Here is a 23,928-nt window from a genome sequence, read left to right on the forward strand (position 1 = left end):
AGAACACTGAGATAACACTGATACATAGGGTACAGAAGAACACTGAGATAACACTGATACATAGGGTACAGAAGAACACTGATACATGTGGTACATCATATTGACAACACTGCTGCATCTGATACACAGGGTACATCACACAATGGCATAACACTGCAGCATTATTTTTGATTAGTTATGTGATAAATAAAATCTCCATATGAAATTTATACAGATCATTGAAGAATATGATAAATTGGCATGTAATATTGCTCAGTTGATGTCATAATTTTCATATGCATGAAATTGAAAAACAGTATAAATATATTTTCAGTGTCAGGACCTGCTCAAGAACTGGAGGACGGCAAGTATATATTATTGAAGAAAAATGAAGATTGCGAATCATATGCTGGAGCCATCAAACGTCCCAATCGTCGCAGCCGAAAAGGGAGAAAGGTTTCTGTGGTAAATTTTTTGTTTTGTGCTTGAATTGATCAAAAAAAATTGCTATTACTGCCTCGTCAGCATAAACATGGTGAAACATATTTATCACTTTATTGCTGACAATGGTAATAATATTGTCCTTTTTTTTCGTCATACTAGTATCTTGTAACGTTTTGTCAATGTTTTGTGTTTTGTTTTTGTCAGTGTATTGTGTTTTGATTTACAGTTTTGTTATTGTTTTGTGTTAAACTTTTGTACATTGTTTTATAGTTCTGTGTTAGTGTTTTTTGTTGGGAGGTAAATGCGTGTCTTAATTTATCATGAAAATTTAAAAAAAAATAACTGGCACTGAAAATTGTAACTAGATGTCAAGCATTTTTGTGATAAATTATGATCATTGCTTATTCTTTAAATAGATGATTCCTTGCAATAACATTTCCTTTCATGCATGCATGCATTCACAGTATCACAAAGCTCCTCCTAGATCATTCAAAATATATATTGTAAACCTTCAAATTTAATTCATTGGTTTTAGAAATTTTATCTGTACCTTTAATAATTTCATTCTTAATTTCGAAAATTCTATATCTTTAACAATATTTGCACCCTGATTTTGAACAGGTTATGAAATGTTACGAATAGGCAATGAAAGAGTTTTTAGACATGAAATACGACTTATTGAAACTGAAGTTGTACAGAAGAATAATGATAGCTTCGTCACTTGATCCTCTTAACCCTAAATGAAAATGGTGCTACTCGGACATCCAATGTGTTATCACTACTCATCAGAGAGTTCCCATAATGCCTACTTGGTTCTGAGTAAAATGATGCTGATCTCACATCCATGCTGTCGTAGCTTATTTGGAAATCTTTTTATCATTACCCCAACTGAATGAGTAGTTATATCAACATGTTGTTTTCATCAGATTTCTTATGATGTCTAGTTGGTCTTAATTGAAAACTAGTTGGTCTTAATTGAAAACTATGTTGATCTTAATTGAAAACTATGTTGATCTTAATTGAAAACTAGTTGGTCTTAATTGAAAACTATATTGATCTTAATTGAAAACTATGTTGATCTTAATTGAAAACTAGTTGGTCTTAATTGAAAACTATGTTGATCTTAATTGAAAACTATATTGATCTTAATTGAAAACTAGTTGGTCTTAATTGAAAACTATGTTGATGTTACAACCAATTTGCCTGCCATGATGGCCATCTGTAATGCTACTCCCCCTGAATGGACGGTCATATTGACTTTGGGTGTTCACAAAAAGACTTGTACTGTTGTGTTGGTCCTAAATGAAATCATGGTGCTGATCTGATATCTAATATGTCTGCCATCTTGAAAGTGATATGGTTACTTAGGTGGCGCTCTACAGTTTCATATTTTGCATAGGGTTAGGATTTTAAAGAAAAAGAATTTCCCTGGCTTTCCTCACTGGTTATACTGGCTATTGAAAAATGACCTTGTATATCTTAGGTTTAATTCAAAGAACCTTTAATTCCCTTTATTTTGGTGTTTGATTGATGGGTGTACTATGGGTTATAGATTATACAGCTTGGCCTTACTTCAGATCTGCACCTTTAAAAAAAGTGCTAGCTCTACTTGGTCATTTTCACTTCCTGAACTTCAGAAGTAAATTGTATAAAAAAGAGCTGATAACTTTTTTTACATTTTATATTTTTGGTAATTCATTCATTGCACTTTCAGAAGCTGGTATTATCTAGTCTGGCAAAATTCATTTTCCCTATTTTAATAGCTGCTGTGTATAGTGTACTTTAGACTAATTCAGGCTGATTTTTTTAACACAAGGGAGCAGTCATTTTAGTTAGCAGTGTGCTTAAATCATGTAAAATTTCCAAAAGTACAATATCCAAAGAAATATCATCCACATTACATTAATGTACCATAGAGGTATGCCAACATTCTCTCCATTTTGCATGTTTTAAATGCAAACTACTTCACCTTACATACGTCACTCTGTCAAAAGTACATATTAACTGGTGAGCGCCCCCTTAATGGATGGTCATGTCGGCATGGGATTTTCACTGAATGGATGGTCATATCAACATGGGATTTTCACTGGAAGACTTTTTATGAAGTCTGGTAGTTCCTAGATAAAGCAGTATCGACTGGATGTAAAATAATGCCATTTTGGTGACTATCTTGAAAATCTTGTTATTGTAACTCCACAGGAACATATAGTCACATTGACTGTTCCTCTGATACATCTTAGTTGGTCCTAACCAAAAATGGTGTCCATCATTTCAGTGTATTTAGTTGGTCCTAAAGGAAAATAATTGTCCAGTATGACCTGAGAAATGTTGTATAAGTTGCTTCTTCTGAACAGATTATGATAACAACATTTAAAAGAATAACCTTCTGTGTGCTTTGTAGTTATTTTTATATTAAAATGATGCTAATTTAACATCCAAAATGACTGCATTGAGAGCCATTCTGAAGACCTTTAAATATTTTAATGATCATAATCTAGAAAGGCTTACGGATGGCCAATTTTCTGTCGTCAGTGATCCTACATCTGACATCCGCTGTCTCCATCTGTTAACACAAGTTTTGTTGCTTTGCTTCGCCTAATCTGCATGGTGGATTACCATGAATCTTTACACAAACATTCATCACAAGGTCTAGTTGGTCCTAAATGAAAATGGTGCCAGTCTGCTATAGAATATGGCCAATAAATCAGCCATCGTGAATTTTTTTTTTTTTTTTCTGCTACTCTTTCTGAATGGAAAGTCAAAATTGCTTGGGGTTTTTGCATGAAGAAAACTTAAAATTTCTAGTTGGTTCTAATGAAAATGGTGTCGCTCTGACACTCAGTATGGCTGGCACAGGACCCATCTTGAAAATCTTGTTATTACAACCTCACCAGAATTGATGGTCATAGTGACATAGAATTTCAGCAACAGCTAAAAGAAGAAATGCTCTTTAGGTTTTGGAAATTCTTTTTGGACAGTAGAGAATCATGGTTGAAATGTGGTTTTTGTAACACTCTGTTATAGCAATATGTCACTGGTTCTGAATGAAAATGGAGTTCATGCAACCAGCATGGCATCATTGTGGCATTCTAGAAATTCCTGTTGATACTCCTCTGCATGAATAGTGTCATTGAGATTGTGTTGTCTCTTAAGTACTTCCTGCAGTAATTCATTGGTTTTCAATGAAAATGGTGCAGATCTGGCCACCAACATAATATGCACCTTTATGAAGGAGATTTGAAAACCAATTTAATTCACTTAGGGCAAGTACAGGGTCAATGCTTTAAGATTATGAACACAGTGACTTGTACACATGCAGGGGCCTCAAGTGGCAGAGTGGTCTAAAGCGCTCATCGTTCCGGATCACTGCCATCTCACCTCTGTCAGCGTGTGTTCGAGTCCAAGGCTCGGCTAGCGTTGGTACGTGGGAAAGCCTGCCAATAGCTTCTTGTGGGTCGGTGGTTCTTTCCTGGGTTTTCCAGGGTTCTTCCTCCACTAGTTATACTGGCCGCCATGTATAGCCTCTCTTGTGCTGAAAAATGGCGTTAAACCGTAGAACAACAACAACAACTTGTACACATGCAAGTGAAGATTGACTAGGCTCTGTATTAGTTGCATTCCAATTAACCAGATGATTTTGTCAGCAATCTGACATTGATTTTATGGTCATAGGTATTGAATCCAGATTTCAGCTGTACTGGCTTTAAGTGAGCTAACACAAGTAATGAACAGCTTTTTATCAAATCTGGTTTTTGGATATATGTGATGACTGCCATGAAATTATGTCACTTAATAATGGGCATGGTTTTCGTCCCAGGAATATGAATTCTGAATGGTAACCAAATTTTGCATAGGGATAGAAATTAACATTGTCTGAGAAAAATTAGCCTGTTTCCTTGTTAACTGAGACCGGTAAGAAAACTATTTGTATTGCCAAATTGGTTATGTTCTTCCTTGTTAACTGAGACAGATAAGAAAACTATTTGTATTGCCAAATTGGTTATGTTCTTCCTTGTTAACTGAGACAGATAAGAAAACTATTTGTATTGCCAAATTGGTTATGTTCTTCTTTGTTAACTGAGACAGATAAGAAAACTATTTGTATTGCCAAATTGGTTATGTTCTTCCTTGTTAACTGAGACCGATAAGAAAACTATTTGTATTGCCAAATTGGTTATGTTCTTCCTTGTTAACGGAGACAGATAAGAAAACTATTTGTATTGCCAAATTGGTTATGTTCAAGAATCTTAAGAACATCAGTGATGATTTTGAAGCTGTTTAGTTAAAAAGAAGAAACTGGTATGTCATGGATTTCACTAAATTCTGTTTTGCCAGTAAAGCATCATACTCTTTGGGGAATTCTTGTTTCATACAAACTATTAACACATTAACCCCTAGTGATGAGTTAATGTGACAGGAGATAGTAGCCTGCTGCCGAGCTCTGTAGCGTCATGGTCATGCATGATACACTAAAGAGGGCGGTATTATAGAAAGGTAGACAGATGTAGCTCTACAACGATACCAAATCTGGAATTCCTAATTGCACTACAAAATACAGAGGGAAAAACCTCATTTTTTGGACCAGATTTTTTTCTACCCAAAATTCTCCCATGGTTGGAATCCGATTTTGTGTCTGGATTTTAGACTTTTTGGTCTCAGATCTAAGGCAAACCGGTATGAACTGCAAACAGACAGATGAACCTTTGCAAAAAGTAGGATAAGATGGGCATTTGGAATAAAGAATGGTCTTGATACAAAAATAATGGCTCCGTTTAGCAAAAAAAATAAGAAAAGAATTTTACCCTTCTGCTCATGCGCAAGCCAAATAGCCAATGAAAAATGACGTTTCTAACACAACTAGGCAGTATGTTTTTGAAAGATCTCCTGGGATTTGGTGATTTTGGATCTATTCAGAAATAGCTTTCAAAATGTGTTTCCTACTTGAATTTCATGCGAAAACGACAAAAACCTCCAGGGGTTAATGTGTTATAGATTTTGTTGTATTTTCATTTCAGACCAAGCAGTTGACACACACACCACAAATATTTGCTCAGTTTGCCTCATTGAATTTGAATGCTCCTGCTAACGTGTCTGAAATTCCTGCCTCTATAGAACAGCTGCAGGCCAGAAAGGTGAGTGATCAGTGATGAAAAAATAGATATATTTGCATGCAAGTCAAGTCCAACTACAAACAACATAGACCCTTATCTGCTATTAGATAACGGTCTGTGATGTTTGTTTTTCTGATTACACAAACAGCTGCATGGAATCATATTTGCTTGTGTATTTTGCATATGGCTTTGCAAAATTTGATCCAGTTGGTGGAATGTTCCTTCCTACACTGAAGCATTTGTTTTAGTAACATTTTTCAAGGAAAATGACAGTAAGATTGAAGTGTAATGTGAATTTTGATGTAACTTTAAAACAGCCATTGAACATTTTCTTACATTATGATACAGCTTCAAAAGTTAGGTTTACACTGAAATATTCAGCAAGTTTTGAGTGCTTACAGTGCATGTTACTTGTGGCAGTGCAAAGCATGTTGTGAGTGCTTTCAGTGCATGGTACTTGTGGCAGTGCAAAGTAAGTTGTGAGTGCTTACAATGCATCTTAATTGTGGCAGTGCAAAGCATGTTGTGAGTGCTTACAATGCATGTTAATTGTGGCAGTGCAAAGCAAGTTGTGAGTGCTTACAGTGCATGTTACTTGTGGCAGTGCAAAGCAAGTTGTGAGTGCTTACAGTGCATGGTACTTGGGGCAGTGCAAAGCAAGTTGTGAGTGCTTTCAGGGCATGGTATTTGTGGCAGTGCAAAGAAAGTTGTGAGTGCATACATTGCATGGTACTTGTGGCAGTGCAGAGCAAGTTGTGAGTGCTTTCATTGTATGGTACTTGTGGCAGTGCAAAGCAAGTTGTGAGTGCTTACAGTACATGGTACTTGTGGCAGTGCAAAGCAAGTTGTGAGTGCTTTCAGTGCATGGTACTTGTGACAGTGCAAAGCAAGTTGTGAATGCTTACAGTGCATAGTATTTGTGGCAGTGCAAAGCAAGTTGTGAGTGATTACAGTGCATAGTATTTGTGGCAGTGCAAAGCAAGTTCTGAGGACATAACAGTGCATGGCACTTGTGGCAGTGCAAAGCAAGTTGTGAGTGCTTTCAGTACATGGTACTTGTGGCAGTGCAAAACTAGCTCTATGGCCTTATAATGCATGGCACTGTAAAAGAAGTCTTGAGGGCTCACAGTGCATGGCAATGGTGACAGTGCATAACAAGCTGTGCTTTGAATCTGCATCAGACAATTTATTTCAAACTGTAGTATCAAGGGTGAAAGTTGTCAAAAGGGTTTGTAATTTTTATTGTTTTTAAACACAAAATTGCATTGTCCCTTTAGAATCTGTTTCACTGCACTCTGATTATGGTCCTTTTACCATCTGTTTCACTGCATTTTGATTATGGTCCCTTTTTAGTCTGTTTCAGTTATTTGATCATGGTCCCTTTCGAGTCTGTTTCATTGCATTCTGATTATGGTCTGTTTTGAGTCTGTTTCAATGTTTTTTATACAATGGTCCCTTTTGAGTCTGTTTCATTGCATTCTGATTATGGTCTGTTTTGAGTCTGTTTCACTGTATTTGATTATGGTCCCTTTCGAGTCTGTTTCATTGCATTCTGATTATGGTCCATTTACCATCTGTTTCACTGTATTTGGATTATGGCCCCTTTTGAGTCTGTTTCACTGTATTTGGATTATGGTCCCTTTCGAATCTCTTTCACTGCATTCTGATTATGCTCCCTTCTGAGTCTGTTTCACTGCAGTCTGATTATGGACCTTTTAGAGTCTGCTTGATTGTATTCTGACTATGATACCTTTAGGGTCTGTTGCACTGCAGTCTGATTATGATACCGTTAGGATCTTTTATAGATTGCTTTGACTGTACTCTGGCTACAAGCATAGTCATTAGCTGTCTTTTTGAATTAGGACACCCTAAAAATAGGTTAATATTTCAGACATTATGATCTTTTAGTCATAGATTATTTTTCAGAATGTTTGTCAGATAATGTTACTTTTGTTGAATTTGAGTGCATCCTAACCAGAACCAGACTAATATTTCACATGTAGGTGTCTGTGCTGCACCATTTATGTGGAAGTGGTATATAGTGTTACTTGTATTCATCCATCAACCTCTCTCTCTCTCTCTCTCTCTCTCTCTCTCTCTCTCTCTCTCTCTCTCTATATATATATATATATATATTTATTTATTTATTTATTTTTGGAAGAGTACCTCACTCCAGGAAGAAAAAAAATATATAGTCAGTGGTGGAACATTTGTTCTTTGTGACTTATTTCAAACTAAGGAGTTTGAAAATATTTATGTCTTGTTTGTTTTGCTCCAATTTTGTAATTAGGTCAGTTACTTTAGGTTTTGCTGTGTTGTGAATATGGAAAGGAAACAAAATACAAGTTAATCTTTTATGTGGAGACATTCTACTTGTACTAATACATTTCTTGTTTATTGCAAACAAAACATTGCAAAATCTGGTATAAAAGGCCTGACAGGACAGTAGAACCTGTCTTGAATGTGCACCCTATAAGCCATAAAATAATGGTCTCCCAAGACAGGTGGTCTCTCTTAATAGGTTAACACTATATAATCGATAAATCTGTGCATAGAGATCCTGGTCTCTCAAAACAGGTGGTCCAGTAGAAGTGGTCTCACAAGACAGGTTTTTACTGTATTTCATTAAATTCTGGGAATTCAGTTATGTATTTATAAGTTATTTGGTAATGTAGCTTTTCAGAAAAATGACATTTTCATTTTTTTCTTCCTGGAGTGAGGTACTCTTCCAAAAATAGTGAATTTGCAGTAATAATGAGATTTAAAAATTGGAGCATATCACTGTTTGAGATATCAGCTGACCCTTTCACATTGGTTGTATCAAAGATGGACATCATTTGACTCCATCATATTTTCCTTGTACCAGTTTGGTGTCGCTGTAAACCACAGATATAAAGACTTAAAGAAAAATTACACACCTGTGACATCAACACCACATCTGATATTTTAAGCATGAATGACATCATTTTCACACACAAGATGTGGTAATTACAATAATTCAGAGTGACTTTACAAAATATTTAATGAAAGACATTGTTAAGATTCTTTTTTTGCCCAGTTTATAGTTTTTTTATTATTAACATGTGACATTGCACATGATATATTAGTTAATTGCATTGTATTCAAGTATCCTTTGATTGGTATACATAAGCATTAGTACTTAATTGAAATTTAAAAACTGCAGTTTGTGTTTCCTTAGGTAAAAAGTACCATCTTACCTATGAGCTTGTTTTAAAGTAATGAAACATACTGAATTGATCTTCTACTAGAGCTTGTTTAAAAAATGATGAAACTAACTGAATCGATCTTTTACTAGCCAAGGCTTATGGAAGCAGAATCAGTTTGTTTAATGAATTATATTTCAAATGAGCAATCATGCTATATTCTCTATTTATTATGCTTCAGTGCTTTTATGAAGAACAGACTCCAGATCTGTCTCGATCAAGAATTCTCCATCTGAGTGGCTCGTTTAGTTCATCTGGGTCAATGAGCAGCATGGAGTCCCCAATGTGGGAGCGCCAGAGCACCTGGGGGTTTGTTGAAGTCCCACCAGCAATAAGTGAGCATCAGACCCTTAGTGATGCAGGAACTTCTGGGGAAAGTGGTTTCCATGACATGTCACGGCAGGCCAGCAAAACAGAGAGCTCTGAAAGTGTTGCTGATGCTGAGGCTCATGAGAGTATTATGGATGAGATAATTCTAATGTCAAATCAGTTTTCACCCTTAGAGTTAAATTCCATTGATCAAGATTCTCAGTCCCAGAATTCATCAGAGGAAACATTGCATGAGCATTCATATGATCATGATCAGGCTGTTGATGAGAAAGAAATCTCTGAATCATGCAATCAGGAAAGCCATTCAAGCCTCCTTATTGAAGAGTCTCAATTTAAATCCATCCGATCTTCAGAAGAGTTTCAAAAGGGAGACCAATCAGTTGTTAGTCATATTTTAGAGTCCGTAACTCAGGATGATTGTGAAAGAGATGTACAGACAATGAAACCAGATATAAAAAAAATTAATTTAAGTGACTCAAAAAAGCAACATATGAAATCAGAGCACCCAGATAAAGCTGACAGTTGCAAAAATAATATACATTTAGATTTATTTAGTTCTGATCGAATTGACATGGGTTCAGTGCAAAGCAATGTTGGCATGTCACAGCATGAAGAAAATGATCAAAAGAGTCTGGTAAGCTCCTCAGAGTCATTTATTTCAGGACACGAAATCCCTCTTGGCTTTCCTCAGGTATGTAGTAGTGATTACAGATCACGACATTCTAGTATAGACAGTAGTGATAGTCAGCGGCAAGATGGTGAGATCATGTCTTGATGATTGTTGAGATTTAGTGACTTCTTTGACACTTTGTCATGTCTGCTTTTCATGCACCATTCATTATTCATGCGTGTTTTAGTGACTTCTCTGACAGTTACCCATGTCAACTTGACATGTACCATATTCTTGTGAGTGTGCATTTTTACATTTATTAAATTAATACCTAGCCTTTGTTTGGAATTTTAAGTCATTAATTTCATATAGATGTAGATTTTGAAATAATTAATTGAATTAGAACTTAAGAGAAGAACCTTGTACAGTGTAGAACTAGTCATAAAGCTAACACATAGCTAATTTTTTACAGCCACCAATGATTATGGCAGAGTACATGATAATTCAATTAGAATTGTTTGTATCAGAGTAAGAAAATTCATGCTTACAGTCGGTCTGTCAAAACTGAGTTTATCTTAATGGTACTGTGAGATTAGCATTGAATGAAATGTATCAGAATGATTTAGATTCTTAATTACGGCCTTCAAAATGTAAATACCAGTTTGTAAAATCTTGCATATGGTCTAGACTGTATTCACTATTACATTTGATGAGTCAAAAGTGTGCACTATACTGCATTCAACTAGAACAGAACAGTATTCACTTTTAACTAAGACATTATTCGCTGTATTGCATTTGACTAAGACAGTGTATACTGTATCACATTTGACCAAGATGGTATTCACTATCACATTTGACCAAGACAGTATTCATTGTATCAAATTTGACCAAGGTGGTATATACCGTATTACATTTGATTAAGACGGTATATACTGTATTACATTTGGCAAAGACAGTATTCACTGTATCACATTTGACTGAGACAATATAAAATGTATTACATTTGACTAAGACTATATACTGTATTACATTAGACTAAGACAGTATTCACTGTATTGCATTTAACTAAGACAGCATTCACTGTATAACATTTGACTTAGTATTAGCTGGATTGCATTTAAAATTGACACTTTAGAGGATAATTACAATCCCACTTATAGTTCCTGATGAAAACAGTATATTCATTATTTATATCAAACATAAAGAGCAGAGCTATTGGGTAGTACCAGTTAGTGATAATATATATTATTTATTACAAAACATGTCAACTTTTATGTCCACATGTTCCAATATGTATATAATTATGTGTATATACACTGTGTGAAAAATTAGTTGCACATAAAATTACAGATAAGTAATGATTCTGATTAAAAGTAATTCCTTGATGGAAAACTTGATTGGAATTTCTACTGTAAGTCATGTTGATTACAGTCAAATGTACATATATTTAGTTTTGGGACAAATTGTATTCATAATATAGGCATGAATGAAAATATTGTGGTATTTCTTGATGCTCGATTTATTTATTAACATGTAGTGTATTTTGATTTTGCAGTTTTAAATTTGTTATTTTCTTTTCTATTCTTTGTTAGATTTTTATTTAGACTTGTGCTAGTACAACAACTAAAAAGTGTAATCATTATGTAAATGAGACTAAAATTCATTATGTAAATGAGTCTAAAATTCATTATGTAAATTAACATTTTTCCTGTTTATGAATAACACTTGTCGAAAATCTTCTAGGAGCATAGTGGAGGTTTATCTAGGCATTCATTTATCAAAATAATTCTACCTTGAATTGTGGTGTTGAAATTGATTCTTTTGCATGCATGCATATTTAATTTGAATTGAATGTGGTTTAGGTGCAAGAAATCAAAAAGAAATTTTTATTTAATATTTCATGCAGGGTGTCTTTTCCTCCCTGAGTTTGATTTTATATGAATTTTAGGGCATCTGTAAGTCAGCAATCATGTGTTGAATTTTTTGGCATATTCAAATCTTATTATATTCTTTGCTTTTTCTTGTATTTTCTGTCTTTTTAATTTTGGAAATGAAATTGAAACAATTCTTTTAAAATGGTTATAAAGAATATGTTTGTATACACCTACCTTGAGTTGGATATATTATGTAATGGCTTCATCTGTCCTTTGATTCAATTGTTAACATTTGTTTTGTAATCTTTGGAGAGACTTTCATGAAACTGCACAAATATCTATTACAAATAGATGGTTTGTTGCATGCCATAGGCATTGCCACTTGGAAAGAGAAATATATTATGTGACTTGCATCTTTTTTTGAGTATAATTTTTAAATCACTTAAGATATTTGGATGAACCTTATGCCACTTATATATGATGTAAGGACAGTCGGTCACATACCACAACATCAAGGCCTAGGTCAGGGCAAGTGAAACTGACTTGTATCCTTGTCTGGCGCATGAATTGTGAACCAGTGAAGATATTTTAATGGAATTGTGTCAAAATATGTATCATGATGAGAATGTTAGGTATACCATAGACACGTCTTTGACACAAGGTATACCATAGACACAAGGTATACCATAGACACGCCTTTGACACAAGGGACACCATAGACGTCTTTGACACAAGGGACACCATAGACCTTTGACACAAGATGCACATTAGATACGTCTTTGACACAAGGTACACCGTAGACATGCCTTTGACACAAGGTACACCATAGACGTCTTTGGCACAGCGTATACCATAGACACGCCATTGACACAAGGTACACCATAGACACGTCTTTGACACAAGGTACGCCACAGACACGCTTTTGACACAAGATGCACCATAGACACACCTTTGACTGACACATGGTCATAGTGATGGCCAGGGATGGTGTAATTCCTTGATTTGTACCTTTGTCCAGAGAATAACATTCGAACCACTGAAATTATTTTGATGAGTCTTTAGCCAACTATATATCTTATGGCATAGGGATGTAGTATGTACCAGCAAAACTCATTGCCACACACCTTACTGCAGTGTCACAGCAAGGAAGAATGCAACTCCCACTGGTATCTTTATCTGGAGAATAAATTATGAACCAGTGAAGATATTTTAATTAGTTATGTATGAAGACTAGAAAGTGTGTCATATACAGTAGTCCTTCCACCAGTCTCCAGGTCAAAGTCACAACAAGGAGGAGAAAGTAAATCTATGACCTCCATCCAAATTTCATGATTTGAAAGTGTCTCATGTATTCATAGCCATAACCCTTGCTCAAGGCCAGGATCAAGTCTCAGCAAATCATTGACAGTTTTCCATATCCAGGCTATCACTATATAACATGTGCAGATATTTTGATAAAATTTTACCAATTTCTCACCATATCATCATTCATTGGTCTGTTTCCTAGCTTGGAGGTCAAGGTCATAAGTGGAGACAAAGTCATGGGATGGTGTATCATGTTCTGATTTTGTATTATTTTACATATTTATGGTGAAGGAGAGTTAAGTCATGGTTATTGAAGTATTTTAGAATGGTCTCATAATTCAGATCCAATACAAACACATACTTTGAGTATTTTTTCATTTAAGAAATGGCAATTTTTTTAGTTCCAAATGGGATCTTGTATTTAATATCTTTGTGTTAATTTTTTTATTTTGCTCTGTCGACTGCAGATGTGAGAGATGTGGCATAGATTTGCATGTACAAGACCCTTTATCTCTGCAACAGTGTTATTTTTTTTAAAACTGTAGTTCAAGGTCACACTTCATTTCATGATTTCTGCATATGCTAGGTGCTTTACTAATTAATGAAAACAGAAAAATAACACTGCCATAGTTCAAAAGAGTATTCGGTGTTTAATTTTTTTAAATTACAAAATAAACTTGATTCCACAGTAAACCTCATTTAACTAAAGGCAATATTACATTTAGGTAAGTTTTCTGCTGTATTTAATTCTTTGCATTCTATTTAAGAAATAGCTTAATTATAGATTGGTGAAATATTATTTCTTTGTTGTTGGTTATTGTTACAGTTTATAATGCTGAAAGTTACAAGATCAAACTTAATTATCAGGATGTGATATGTATGATTATTGGCCTGTGATACACAATGAGAAACCACCTCTGACTTAAAATGACATTTTGTAGAATTTCTATTTCAAGAAACTTTGAGAACCCAACCCCGACTTTTCAGAAAATTGCATGGTTGGCTGATTTTGGTCATATTGTTGGAAAAATACGTTTTAAGTTTGGCTGCATTTAGGGCTTTCTTTTAAGAACAAGATTTTTCCTACACCAGAAAAAAGATTTTTCCTACACCAAAAGCAAGATAGGGTTTTAGGAATTCTCATCTATTCTCAGATAGGAGTAAAAATAATTAAACAGTTTTCGGCATTACATGCATGAATACTTGTATATATGTTTTAGTATTTACAGCTTTTCAAATTTTCTATACATCATATATATACTGTTTTCATAAATAATTATAACTTTTAATCTCTTTCTTCTGTCCGACCTTAATTTTATATTCTGTATTTTATTGTTTCTGCCTTGTTAGGCCCTTTGATTAGGATTTAGTACAATTTTTGATTTCCAAAACATGAAATATATTTTTGAACATGAAAATTGAAATGTAATTACATGTCATGATCTGTGCAGTTGGGAAATTTATTGGTCTTTATATTCAGCTCTCACAGAAATATTTAGTAATAAGGCTGGTGAGTTATTTTTATACCACTAGCATATATTTTTTTTTTTACTACATTGCATTTTTCCAGTAAATGACAAGCTATTGATTTTAAGATTCCTTTTTTTTTTAGTAGACAAAAGTGTATGATGATAAATAAACCATGTTGACTGACAATAACATTTTAACATACAAACTGCAAAGTGAAGGATTTCAGCTAGAGCCAAACTGACTTTAGCTTCCACTGAGGATAGTAGCCCCTTATTGGGATCTGATTGGCTAGTTGGCCTAGGTTACTGGTTGCGAGTGATTGACAGGTGAGGTGTTGATCCCAGGTTGATTAATTTATAATATTAAATGACTCTAGAATGTTTAACTGGTTTGGATTTATAGAGTTACAGTAAGTAGGGTTAGGAATAAACAAATATGTGATGCACAAGTCGTAGATGCTGCCACAGTACATGACTGCACGAAAAGAGCACAAAATTTGTATGAATTCATGCACATGGAGGGGGCCCCGAGTGGTCTAAAGCACTCAACGTTCTGGATCACTGCCATCTCACCTCTGTCTGCATGGGTTCAAGTCCAAGGCTCAGCTAGCATGGGCATGTGGGAAAACCTGCCAGTAGCTTCTCGTGGGTCGGTGGTTCTTCCCTGGGTTTTCCAGGGTTCCTCCTCCATCAGTTATACTGGCCGCCATGTATAGCCTATCTTGTGCTGAAAAATGGCGTTAAACCCTAGAACAACAACAACAATGCACATGGAGACCAGTGATATGCAATAAGTCCCACAAATAAGCTCCAAGTTATGTGTATGAAACTGTATGCAGTATTCAGCTGGTATTCACTCTTTCATCCTTAAAATGCCTGTTGTGACATATATTATACCAGTTGAGGTATTCTAGTGCTTGTCTTTTTTTCATAACTGTTTACATATGTTTTTTTTGGGGCTTGACATGAATGGTTGTTAAACTAAATTTGATTGGTATATTGGGCCCTGGAACAAGCATACTGTTCAAGTTGAAACTTGTTTCAAGGAAGTTTTACAAATGAATGTTTAAAATATATACTTCCTAGAAAGCCCAAAATGGCTCATTCCCAGCATGGTTCATCTTCAGATGACTATTTTATCCAGAAAATAATGGTTGATGATAGTGTATGATGACAAAGATTTGTTGTTGTTGTTGTTCTATGGTTTAACGCCATTTTTAGCACACGATAGGCTATATATGCATGGCGGCCAGTATTAATGGTGGAGGAGGAACCTGGGAAAACCCAGAAAAGAACCACCAACCCACGAGAAGCTACTGGCAAGCATTCACACATACCCACATTGGCCGAATCCAAGACTTGAACCCATACAGACAGAGGTGAGATGGCAGTGATCCGTAATGGAGAGCGCTTTAGACCACTCGGCCAGACAACGATTTGTGAAGTTATAAAGTGTATCAGATTACTGGAGCTGGGAAAGAGTTATGGTAGATATCAGTGATTAATATTTCAAAACTAAGTGTAGAAAAGGCAGAATAATAAGCAGAATTAAAATTCAGACAATTTAAAAGTAAAGTTAACTTTTAATTTCTTTTCTCAAACAAATTTAGACCTGCTGGATCTTGTGTTGTAAAATCATATATCCCTATAAGGGTTATATATCCCTATAAGGGTTATATATCCCTATATAAAGGTTAAGATACATTTAATAAGTAAGAATCTAAATGAAATTAGGAAGTAAAGATATTTGATCAAAATGCATTTGTCTGAACAAGCAGTATATGGTATTGATCGACTTAAAATCCTAATACAGAATAATGGAACAGATAGTAAATCTGGTATAAGTCAGTAAAGTTTTCATAACTGTACAGTAATGACGGATGCCAATTATTTTTTTAAATGTTTGAATACATTCATAACTGTACATCACTCACAGGTGCCAGCCATTTCTGAAGTGTGTTAGATTATATTTGTAACTGTACAGTACTCACAGGTGCCAACCATTTCTGAAGTGTGTTAGATTATATTTGTAACTGTACAGTACTCACAGGTGCCAACCATTTCTGAAGTGTGTTAGAAATATTCATAACTGTACACTGCTGACAGGTGCCAACCATTCTAAAGTTTGTTAGAATAGGGATAACTTCGGTATTGAAGGTACCAACTGTTCTGAAATGTGCTAGTATGAGATAAATACAATACTCACAGATGCCAACTGTTTCTGAAATGAGTTGCAATAGGGAGAACTGTGTGATACAGTTGTCATTCATTCCAGCTTGTGTGGAATTATATTTAAAAATAGTGAAAATTCCATATTCCAAAATATATTGAAAACCTGGAAAAATCTAAATTAAAATATAGTAGGCATATGTACATATCAGCAAATATGAAGGTAATTTGTGAGTAAGTGTCATGTGTATTATTTCTCCACAAATAAAGGAGTTCAACATTATGAAACTACAGATAAAGACATCATTTGTTCCTGTTCAGCTATAATTGTTGCTGTCTTTAAATATTCAGTTTTTTTATTTATTTATTTATTTTTTTGCATTTAGATAACAAAGCAAAACTGGTTATTTGATTTACTTGATTTGTTCTTTATATTAGTATATTTAAAAAAAAAAAGTTGCATTGAGTGTTAAAGTTTAGAGTTGACTACATACTCAAATTCAGAGTTGGACCGGGTAATATAATCCCAGTCATATATGTAGCATGGCCCTCTACTCTGTTTATCACAGAACATGTAAATCAAAACCAAGTGCTTGACAACCTAAATAAATTAAAAGTTAAATAATGTTAAATTCTTGATTACAGTATGAATGTCCCTGTAGATAATGCTATAATAGTAGTTAATGCTGTAATAGTAGTTACGGTGTAAAAGAGACAAGTTGTTGACCTGGACTTACTTAGGCTCATTAATCATGGTGTTTTGAAACAAGTACAATTTTAAAAAAAATTAATTTAAATACTTCAAAAATAGGAAAAAATAATTCTATATAATTGTTTAAGCTTTAGAACATTGCATTTTATTATCTTCCTTATAATTTTTTAAATCATTTATAAGCATTTTGCTGGGACAAGTCTTGAAATATTTTGGGACAAGTCTTTAAATATTTCGGTTGTAATATGTGTTAATTCTTTTAAATATATGATTCACTTTATGGCAAAATTGTAAATATAGGTATGAATTAATCTTATGTTCCATATAGTCATATGGTTTTGCTGTTTTAACTGATGTTTAAATATATTGCTTTATATTACTGAAAAACTTGAGACTCAGAAATAAATACCATGAAACCTGTCACTAAGAACACTGAAAAGTTCACAATTATATATATATATATATATATATATATATATATATCCCATTTGGATGGCTATTCATGGTATAGATGTGGACAATTTTGTTAATATTGTGCAACTGTTCACTTTTGTTGAATTCATTATAAAGTTATATGAACCAGTAAATCCTGAATTGAACAAGCATAGGTCAGTATCATAGCCTTCTTTTTGTCTGTTCATGACATCATGTTCACTGGAAACAAAGGTTGGTAATTGCTTTAATACTTGATGTAATGGAAACTTGTGAAATTCAACCTGCTTTATTAGTGTAGCTGTCTTATGATGTCACAGCAGTGCAGTGTTATCAATTATCAGAAATGAAATGACATTGAGTCAGCAAATACAAAAGTGTATCTCAAAAGAATTGTATAATAATGAGAAAATGTGTTTGTAGATGTTGTGCTTAATGTTGGTTTTGTTGTATTGGTCTCGTGCTCAGGTAAGTAAGGTTGGTTTTGTTGTATTGGTCTCATGCTCAGGTAAGTAAGGTTGGTTTTGTTGTATTGATCTCATGCTCAGGTAAGTAAGGTTAAGCCATAAAGAAGAGTTCAATATGTTATTTGCATATTTACCATTTCAAACCTGTCAAAATCCTCCATGCCAGGAAACTGAAAACTCTGACAATAGAATTTTCAATGTCTCTGACCTATGTCTGTGAACCAAGAGAGTGGGTTTCATATATTAAACAGTCTGTTATATGTGACTGGTAGAAAATAAAATAAAAATTGGTATCTTTTGTTTATACTTACCACTCGACTTCGTAAACATCTAAGAATAACTTCAGATTTCTTGGTTGCAGTGTTAATTGTGTCTATGTTATTCATGTCAAGATGATTTCTCAGAAAATCCAGTAATCTAGCACAAATAAATATTCATATTCCTTTGATTGGAAATTCCAAATCACATTTTCTACATTTTTTTGGTCTCGGTCACCATGTAGTGGTTTAACCATTATCTGATCACTAACTGGAGATGTTTCATTTGTCACAACCTTACATGTACCAAACTTCAGAAGTGGTTGTTCTCCTTTAAGCAGGTGCTTGTAAAATATATGAAGATGAAAATTGACTTTATGTAGTTTCTGCATTTAATGTAAATTGTATTTTAACATGATAAAATTTGGGCAAACTCTGAAAGTTTGCTTCTTCAAATTTTTTTAAATTCCTGATCAATATTATAATATATTCTGTATTTACATGTGAATGCTAATGTGTTGAATTGGGTTTCCTCGCAGAAATTTTGAATTGCATACATTTTGTGATTTATGTGGGGTTTTTTTACTCAGTTTTAATTTTCATGGAAGGGGGTCATATGTACAGTTTGTTTTTACTTTTTTGTTGCATAGCATCAGTTTCCTTTTTGCCAAATATAGTTGTTATTTACAAATAATGGTAACAAACTATATGATTGTTCTAAAATTAGTAACAAAGTATGGATCCACTAGCCTTACAGGGTCAATTTTTTGTTGGAAGGCAGTTCAATTTTAAGTGAATGACACTTGTAATTTTCTCAATTGGATGTGAAAAGGACTTTCTATTGCAGATTGTTGCTGAAATTCCATCAGGTGTTATGAACATAGTATCTCTTGAATACTACAAAACATCGGTCTACTCATTGCTCTGACCTGACTTATTGGAATATTTTATCATCATAAAATGCCTTAACAAATGTGCATGATCATCATAAAAGTGAACACATTCATGTCCATGAAATTTAAAAGTTATACATATATTTACATAATATTCTTTATTTCCTTAAGTTGTGACATCATTTAATGTCAGACTTATTTGTCTCTGAATTTAAAAAAAAAATGATATCCTTCATTTTTTTGTAAAGACACAGTGGGTTGTAAGTTCATCTCTGACAATTATGATACTTATAAAAAAAAATAGCCCGTTGGTAGAGGTTATTTTGTTTTTATCGGCGGTTCCGGAAATTAATGATGATGCAGATTAATGCAGCAATATGCTGATTCAAAATAGTACCACCTAATTTATCATGTGTTACATTCCAGTTCCAAACTAGTTGTTTATTGTTGGAAAATATTTTAATTATAAATGCAGGAGTAATTTAAAACTTTTTATTTACATGTTTCAGTAGAATAAGCTTAACTTAAAAAGTTTTATTTGTAACTTTTTTAACTGGTAGTGAAATGACTGAACTATATATATAACACACACTGTAAGTTGACTCCATCATTTCTGGCCAAACACATGACTATGAGAGTGCAAAGGTGAAACCTTCATCAAAGGTTGCACACTGGTAGTCTGGCAGTTAGTGTAGAAAAGATAATGGCTAATTGATTGAGTAATGATCCCACACTATCTTAATTTAGTACCCAAGAAGAGGTAAGAATAGGTATATTTTGAGTAATGGGATTTTGAATTAATTGACAGGAAATATATTTAATAAATAAATTTGATATAGATAGTGGGAATGATACAAGTGTAGTTGCACATGCACATAACATTGTTTTTTTTTCTAAAGCATTGTAGGCTGAAACGATTGTATGGTGGGGCAGCTGTGGTAAAAGGCCCTGGGGAGGACACTGGGTTTTGATGGAATGAACTAAAAATATTGATAATTGAGCTTAAAATGATTATGGATCTACTGTGGGATGTGTGCATCAGTGGTTAATGGAACCAGTTGCTGTACAATAATCGCTTGATGCTGTGGAGAATGTTTCTGAGCTATAGATATAAAATGTTCTTATTAATTAGTTAACTTTGTGTTGTTGAAATTAAAAGAATACTCCACGGGAATAATTAATGGTTGTGCATTAACCTATTCCATATGGCTATTGAATCGGACCCAGTATTAGTTTTCTGTTTAGTTTTATTAGGCATTAATGTAGATGGACTGCTCAGTGCGTAATTTCAACCTTTGTTCTCTTGACTTTTTTTTGGCAAATGGAGTTACTTCATGTTATAAAACCTTACAGTGTTCTAATTGCTGATATCGGGAAGTTTCTGATATGGTAGAAACCCTGAAAAAAAGTTTGCCACCAATACACTCCAGAACTATCAGGATGTTTCCCAGCTGCTGTTAGCTGTTAAAAAGTAAGTAATTCAGATGTCTTCATACCACAGACATGCTTCAAAATGGTTACGGGCTTGGCAAATGTGGGCATGTGAGAAGGCATGTCAGCAGTTTCTCATGGGTCATTGGTTCTTTCTGGGGTTTTCCCTGGTTTTTCCTATACCATTTATTCTGGCCACCATGTATAGCCTATCTTGTGCTGAAAAATGGCATTAAACCCTATAACAACAATAACAACAAAATGGCTAACAGACCTACCATCTATACTTACTCATTAGTTTAATCTAACTGCAACCAGGATAGACTTTATCTAACATCACATTAGTGCCATCAGATCAGGGTCTTTTTTGTTCTACTGATTACTCCCATCAAATTGCATAGACCCAGTTTGCCAGTGTATAATGCACTGGCAGATCTAGGTCTATGCACTCTGCATTTGGACTCGACTTACAAGCACGTTGAATGCATTTATATTCTTCCATCATGTCAGAAATGACAAGATATGAGTGACTTGGAAATTCTGTATTGTTTTATGTCATATACCTTACATTCAAATTTTGTAGGTCAAAAGTCCGAATTAATTACTAGAGTGTCTGCAACTTTAATAGATGGTGTGAATAAGTTAATATATTGTTATTAAAGGAGTGTTAGATGATACTTTGAATGATTTGAGAATTATATAATTTTTATTTGTCAAAAATATTGTTTCACATAAGTAGATGGTCTCATTTCATATATCTTCATGGGTGTCTTTTGAGTTGATAAATATGAATATTGTTTACGGGATAGAACATCACTTTTAAATGTATTGATTACACAATTTCTATATTTTGTTGGCATCATTTGATAATGTTGCATCTTGTGAAACCAGTTTTATGCTGCCCTACAAAATTATTATGGGTTGTAAGCATTCCATCTGCAATTGAACTTTAATATTAAATGTTATTTTTATTGCTTGCAAGTAAAAACCAGAAAAGGCCTTTAATAAAATGCCACATAGGATTCCAAGTGCTGTTGTTCACAACTCAACTAAAATCACTGACTTAGCTTTGGAAGAACTAGTCAAAAGCCCAGACTGTATACTCAAAGGGGAAATTTTTTCCAGAAGACTCTGAGTTACCTGCCATAGAGAAAATGTTCTCCTTATTGGGATTTTCTTGGCAGAGGGCCTAGGTTACTACCTGTTGCAGTAATTTGACAGGTGAAGCGCAACTCCTGATTGATCACTTATTAAAGGTAATCATGTCTGTGCATAGGAGTTTTCATAATCTACAACTATATGCAAGTAGGGTATATATTTTTTTCACAACTATAATCCAATGAGTTCTAGGTTTTCATAACTCTAAGCTAATAGGTTCTAGGTTTTTACAATTATAAGCCAATGAGTTCTAGGTTTTCACAACTATTAACCAATGAGTTCTAGGTTTTCATAACTATTAGCCAATGAGTTCTAGGTTTTCATAACTATTAGCCAATGAGTTATAGGTTTTTCACTACTGTAATGCAACAGGTTCTAGTGTTTTTTTACAACTGCTAGACAATTGGTTCTCGCTTCACACCTTGTTTCACACATCTGTTGGAGCCATTTAAGATCCAGTGCAAGATAATGGACCTTCTCATCCTGGCTGTAACAGTCGTTAATGGAGTGCAACCTCCAGGTGATTTAATATTCCTATCACATTCTAAGGAAGCTGTTTTGCATATGTAATTTAATACATTACATCAGAATTACTTTACTTGAAAATTACACTCTGTTCCCTGGTGAGAGAGCTAATTTGTGTTTAATTGTTACATTTGCATGACATTGTTGATAGTTTGAAAGTGCTGTGCACTTTGTTTCATTGTTAATGTTTATTGCAATGTATTTGATAGTTTTCCTTAGCTGTCATCTGTTGAAGTCCATCTGCTTGATATACAATCAACACATATTGGAATGTCATATGTTTTAGTCCATCTGTGTGATATAGAGTAACATATTTTGGAATATCATTTGTTGAAGTCCATCTGTGTGATATAGAGTAACATGTTTTGGAATATCATATGTTGAAATCCATCTGTATGATATAGATTAACAAGTTAGAATGCCATGTTGAAGTCCATCTGTGTGATACAGATGAACACATTGAAATGCCATGTTGAAGTCCATCTGTGTGATATAGATTAACATATTGGAATTCATATGTTGAAGTCCATCTGTGTGATATAGATTAACATATATTGGAATGTCATATGTTGAATTGAAGTCGTCTGTGTGCTATAGATTAACACATATTGGAATGTCATGTTGAAGTCCATCTCTGTGATATAGATTAACACATTGGAATGTCACATGTTGAAGTCCATCTCTGTGATATAGATTAACACATTGGAGTGTCACATGTTGAAGTCCATCTCTATGATATACATTAAAGACATATTGGAATGTCATATGTTGAAGTCCATCTGTGTGATATAGCTTAAACACATTACTGAGCTATCTTACATTGAAGTCCCTCTTTTGTAATATAGATTAAACACACATTTAAAGTTATCTTGGTTCTGTAACATTTATTTATGTTACGTATTAAATCATGATCACAATAGACTAATCTCTGAGGAAAATTTCAACCAGTATATTAATTAAACATAGAAACTTTTCAATTATATGAAAATAAGGTGTGTCAAAAGATGATGAATATGCATTTTCAGTTGCTTAAAAGAAATGTGTTCAAAATGAGTTTGTCCAGAAAGTTCTTTTTTAAATTGATATTTGTGCATGAAAGTTGAATGAGACATTTCTGTGTTGGAATGTGATAGCAACAACATGTCCATAGTAAAAGATGTGCGAGCAGGCATTGTTACGAAAATTTATTTAGAATTAGCTGCACAGCAGAATTGATGCAAATAAAAGAAATAAACTGTGATCTAGAAAGGGTTATGTTTGTTCTTTTTTCATTATACAGAAGTGTTGAATATACTGGTACAATCTGTAAAGTCATATACAATTGTAAACTGCAGGGACACATCTACCATTGCATAATGTGAAGGTAAATCTGGGTCAGTGACCTTTGTTAGGAGTAATTAGTTATTCCAGCACATTATTCAACCGCAAATTAGTGTCTGTGTTTTTATTGGAATCGTATTGTATAAGTATAGATGGAATGTAATAATGGCATGCATACATTTCTACCTGTTTTTGTCTTGCGAGCGAAATGTACACAA

The 23,928-nt window shown here is 33.9% G+C and overlaps 1 protein-coding gene across 2 annotated transcripts in view; it reads left to right on the top strand.

Moving 5' to 3' along the window:
* The window catches only part of LOC149783160 (uncharacterized), a 90,940-nt gene extending 67,302 nt beyond the window's left edge, over nucleotides 1–23,638 (top strand). The window contains exons 10-13 of one of the 2 annotated variants that reach the window (XR_016413561.1): nucleotides 314–444; nucleotides 5,439–5,555; nucleotides 8,940–18,167; nucleotides 18,208–23,638. Coding sequence is in view for 1 of the 2 variants with exons in the window: in XM_089931399.1 (XP_089787525.1) it covers nucleotides 314–444; nucleotides 5,439–5,555; nucleotides 8,940–9,863 (1,172 nt within the window). In the remaining variant the exon portion in view is untranslated. Of the gene's footprint in view, nucleotides 1–313; nucleotides 445–5,438; nucleotides 5,556–8,939 lie in introns of both variants that reach the window. The other variant, XM_089931399.1, reaches the window with a different exon arrangement.
* The last annotated feature ends 290 nt before the right edge of the window (nucleotides 23,639–23,928 follow it).

Source organism: Sinohyriopsis cumingii, chromosome 14, assembly GCF_028554795.1.
Source record: "Sinohyriopsis cumingii isolate HCF-2022 chromosome 14, ASM2855479v2, whole genome shotgun sequence".
Classification (NCBI taxonomy): Eukaryota; Metazoa; Mollusca; class Bivalvia; order Unionida; family Unionidae; genus Sinohyriopsis; species Sinohyriopsis cumingii.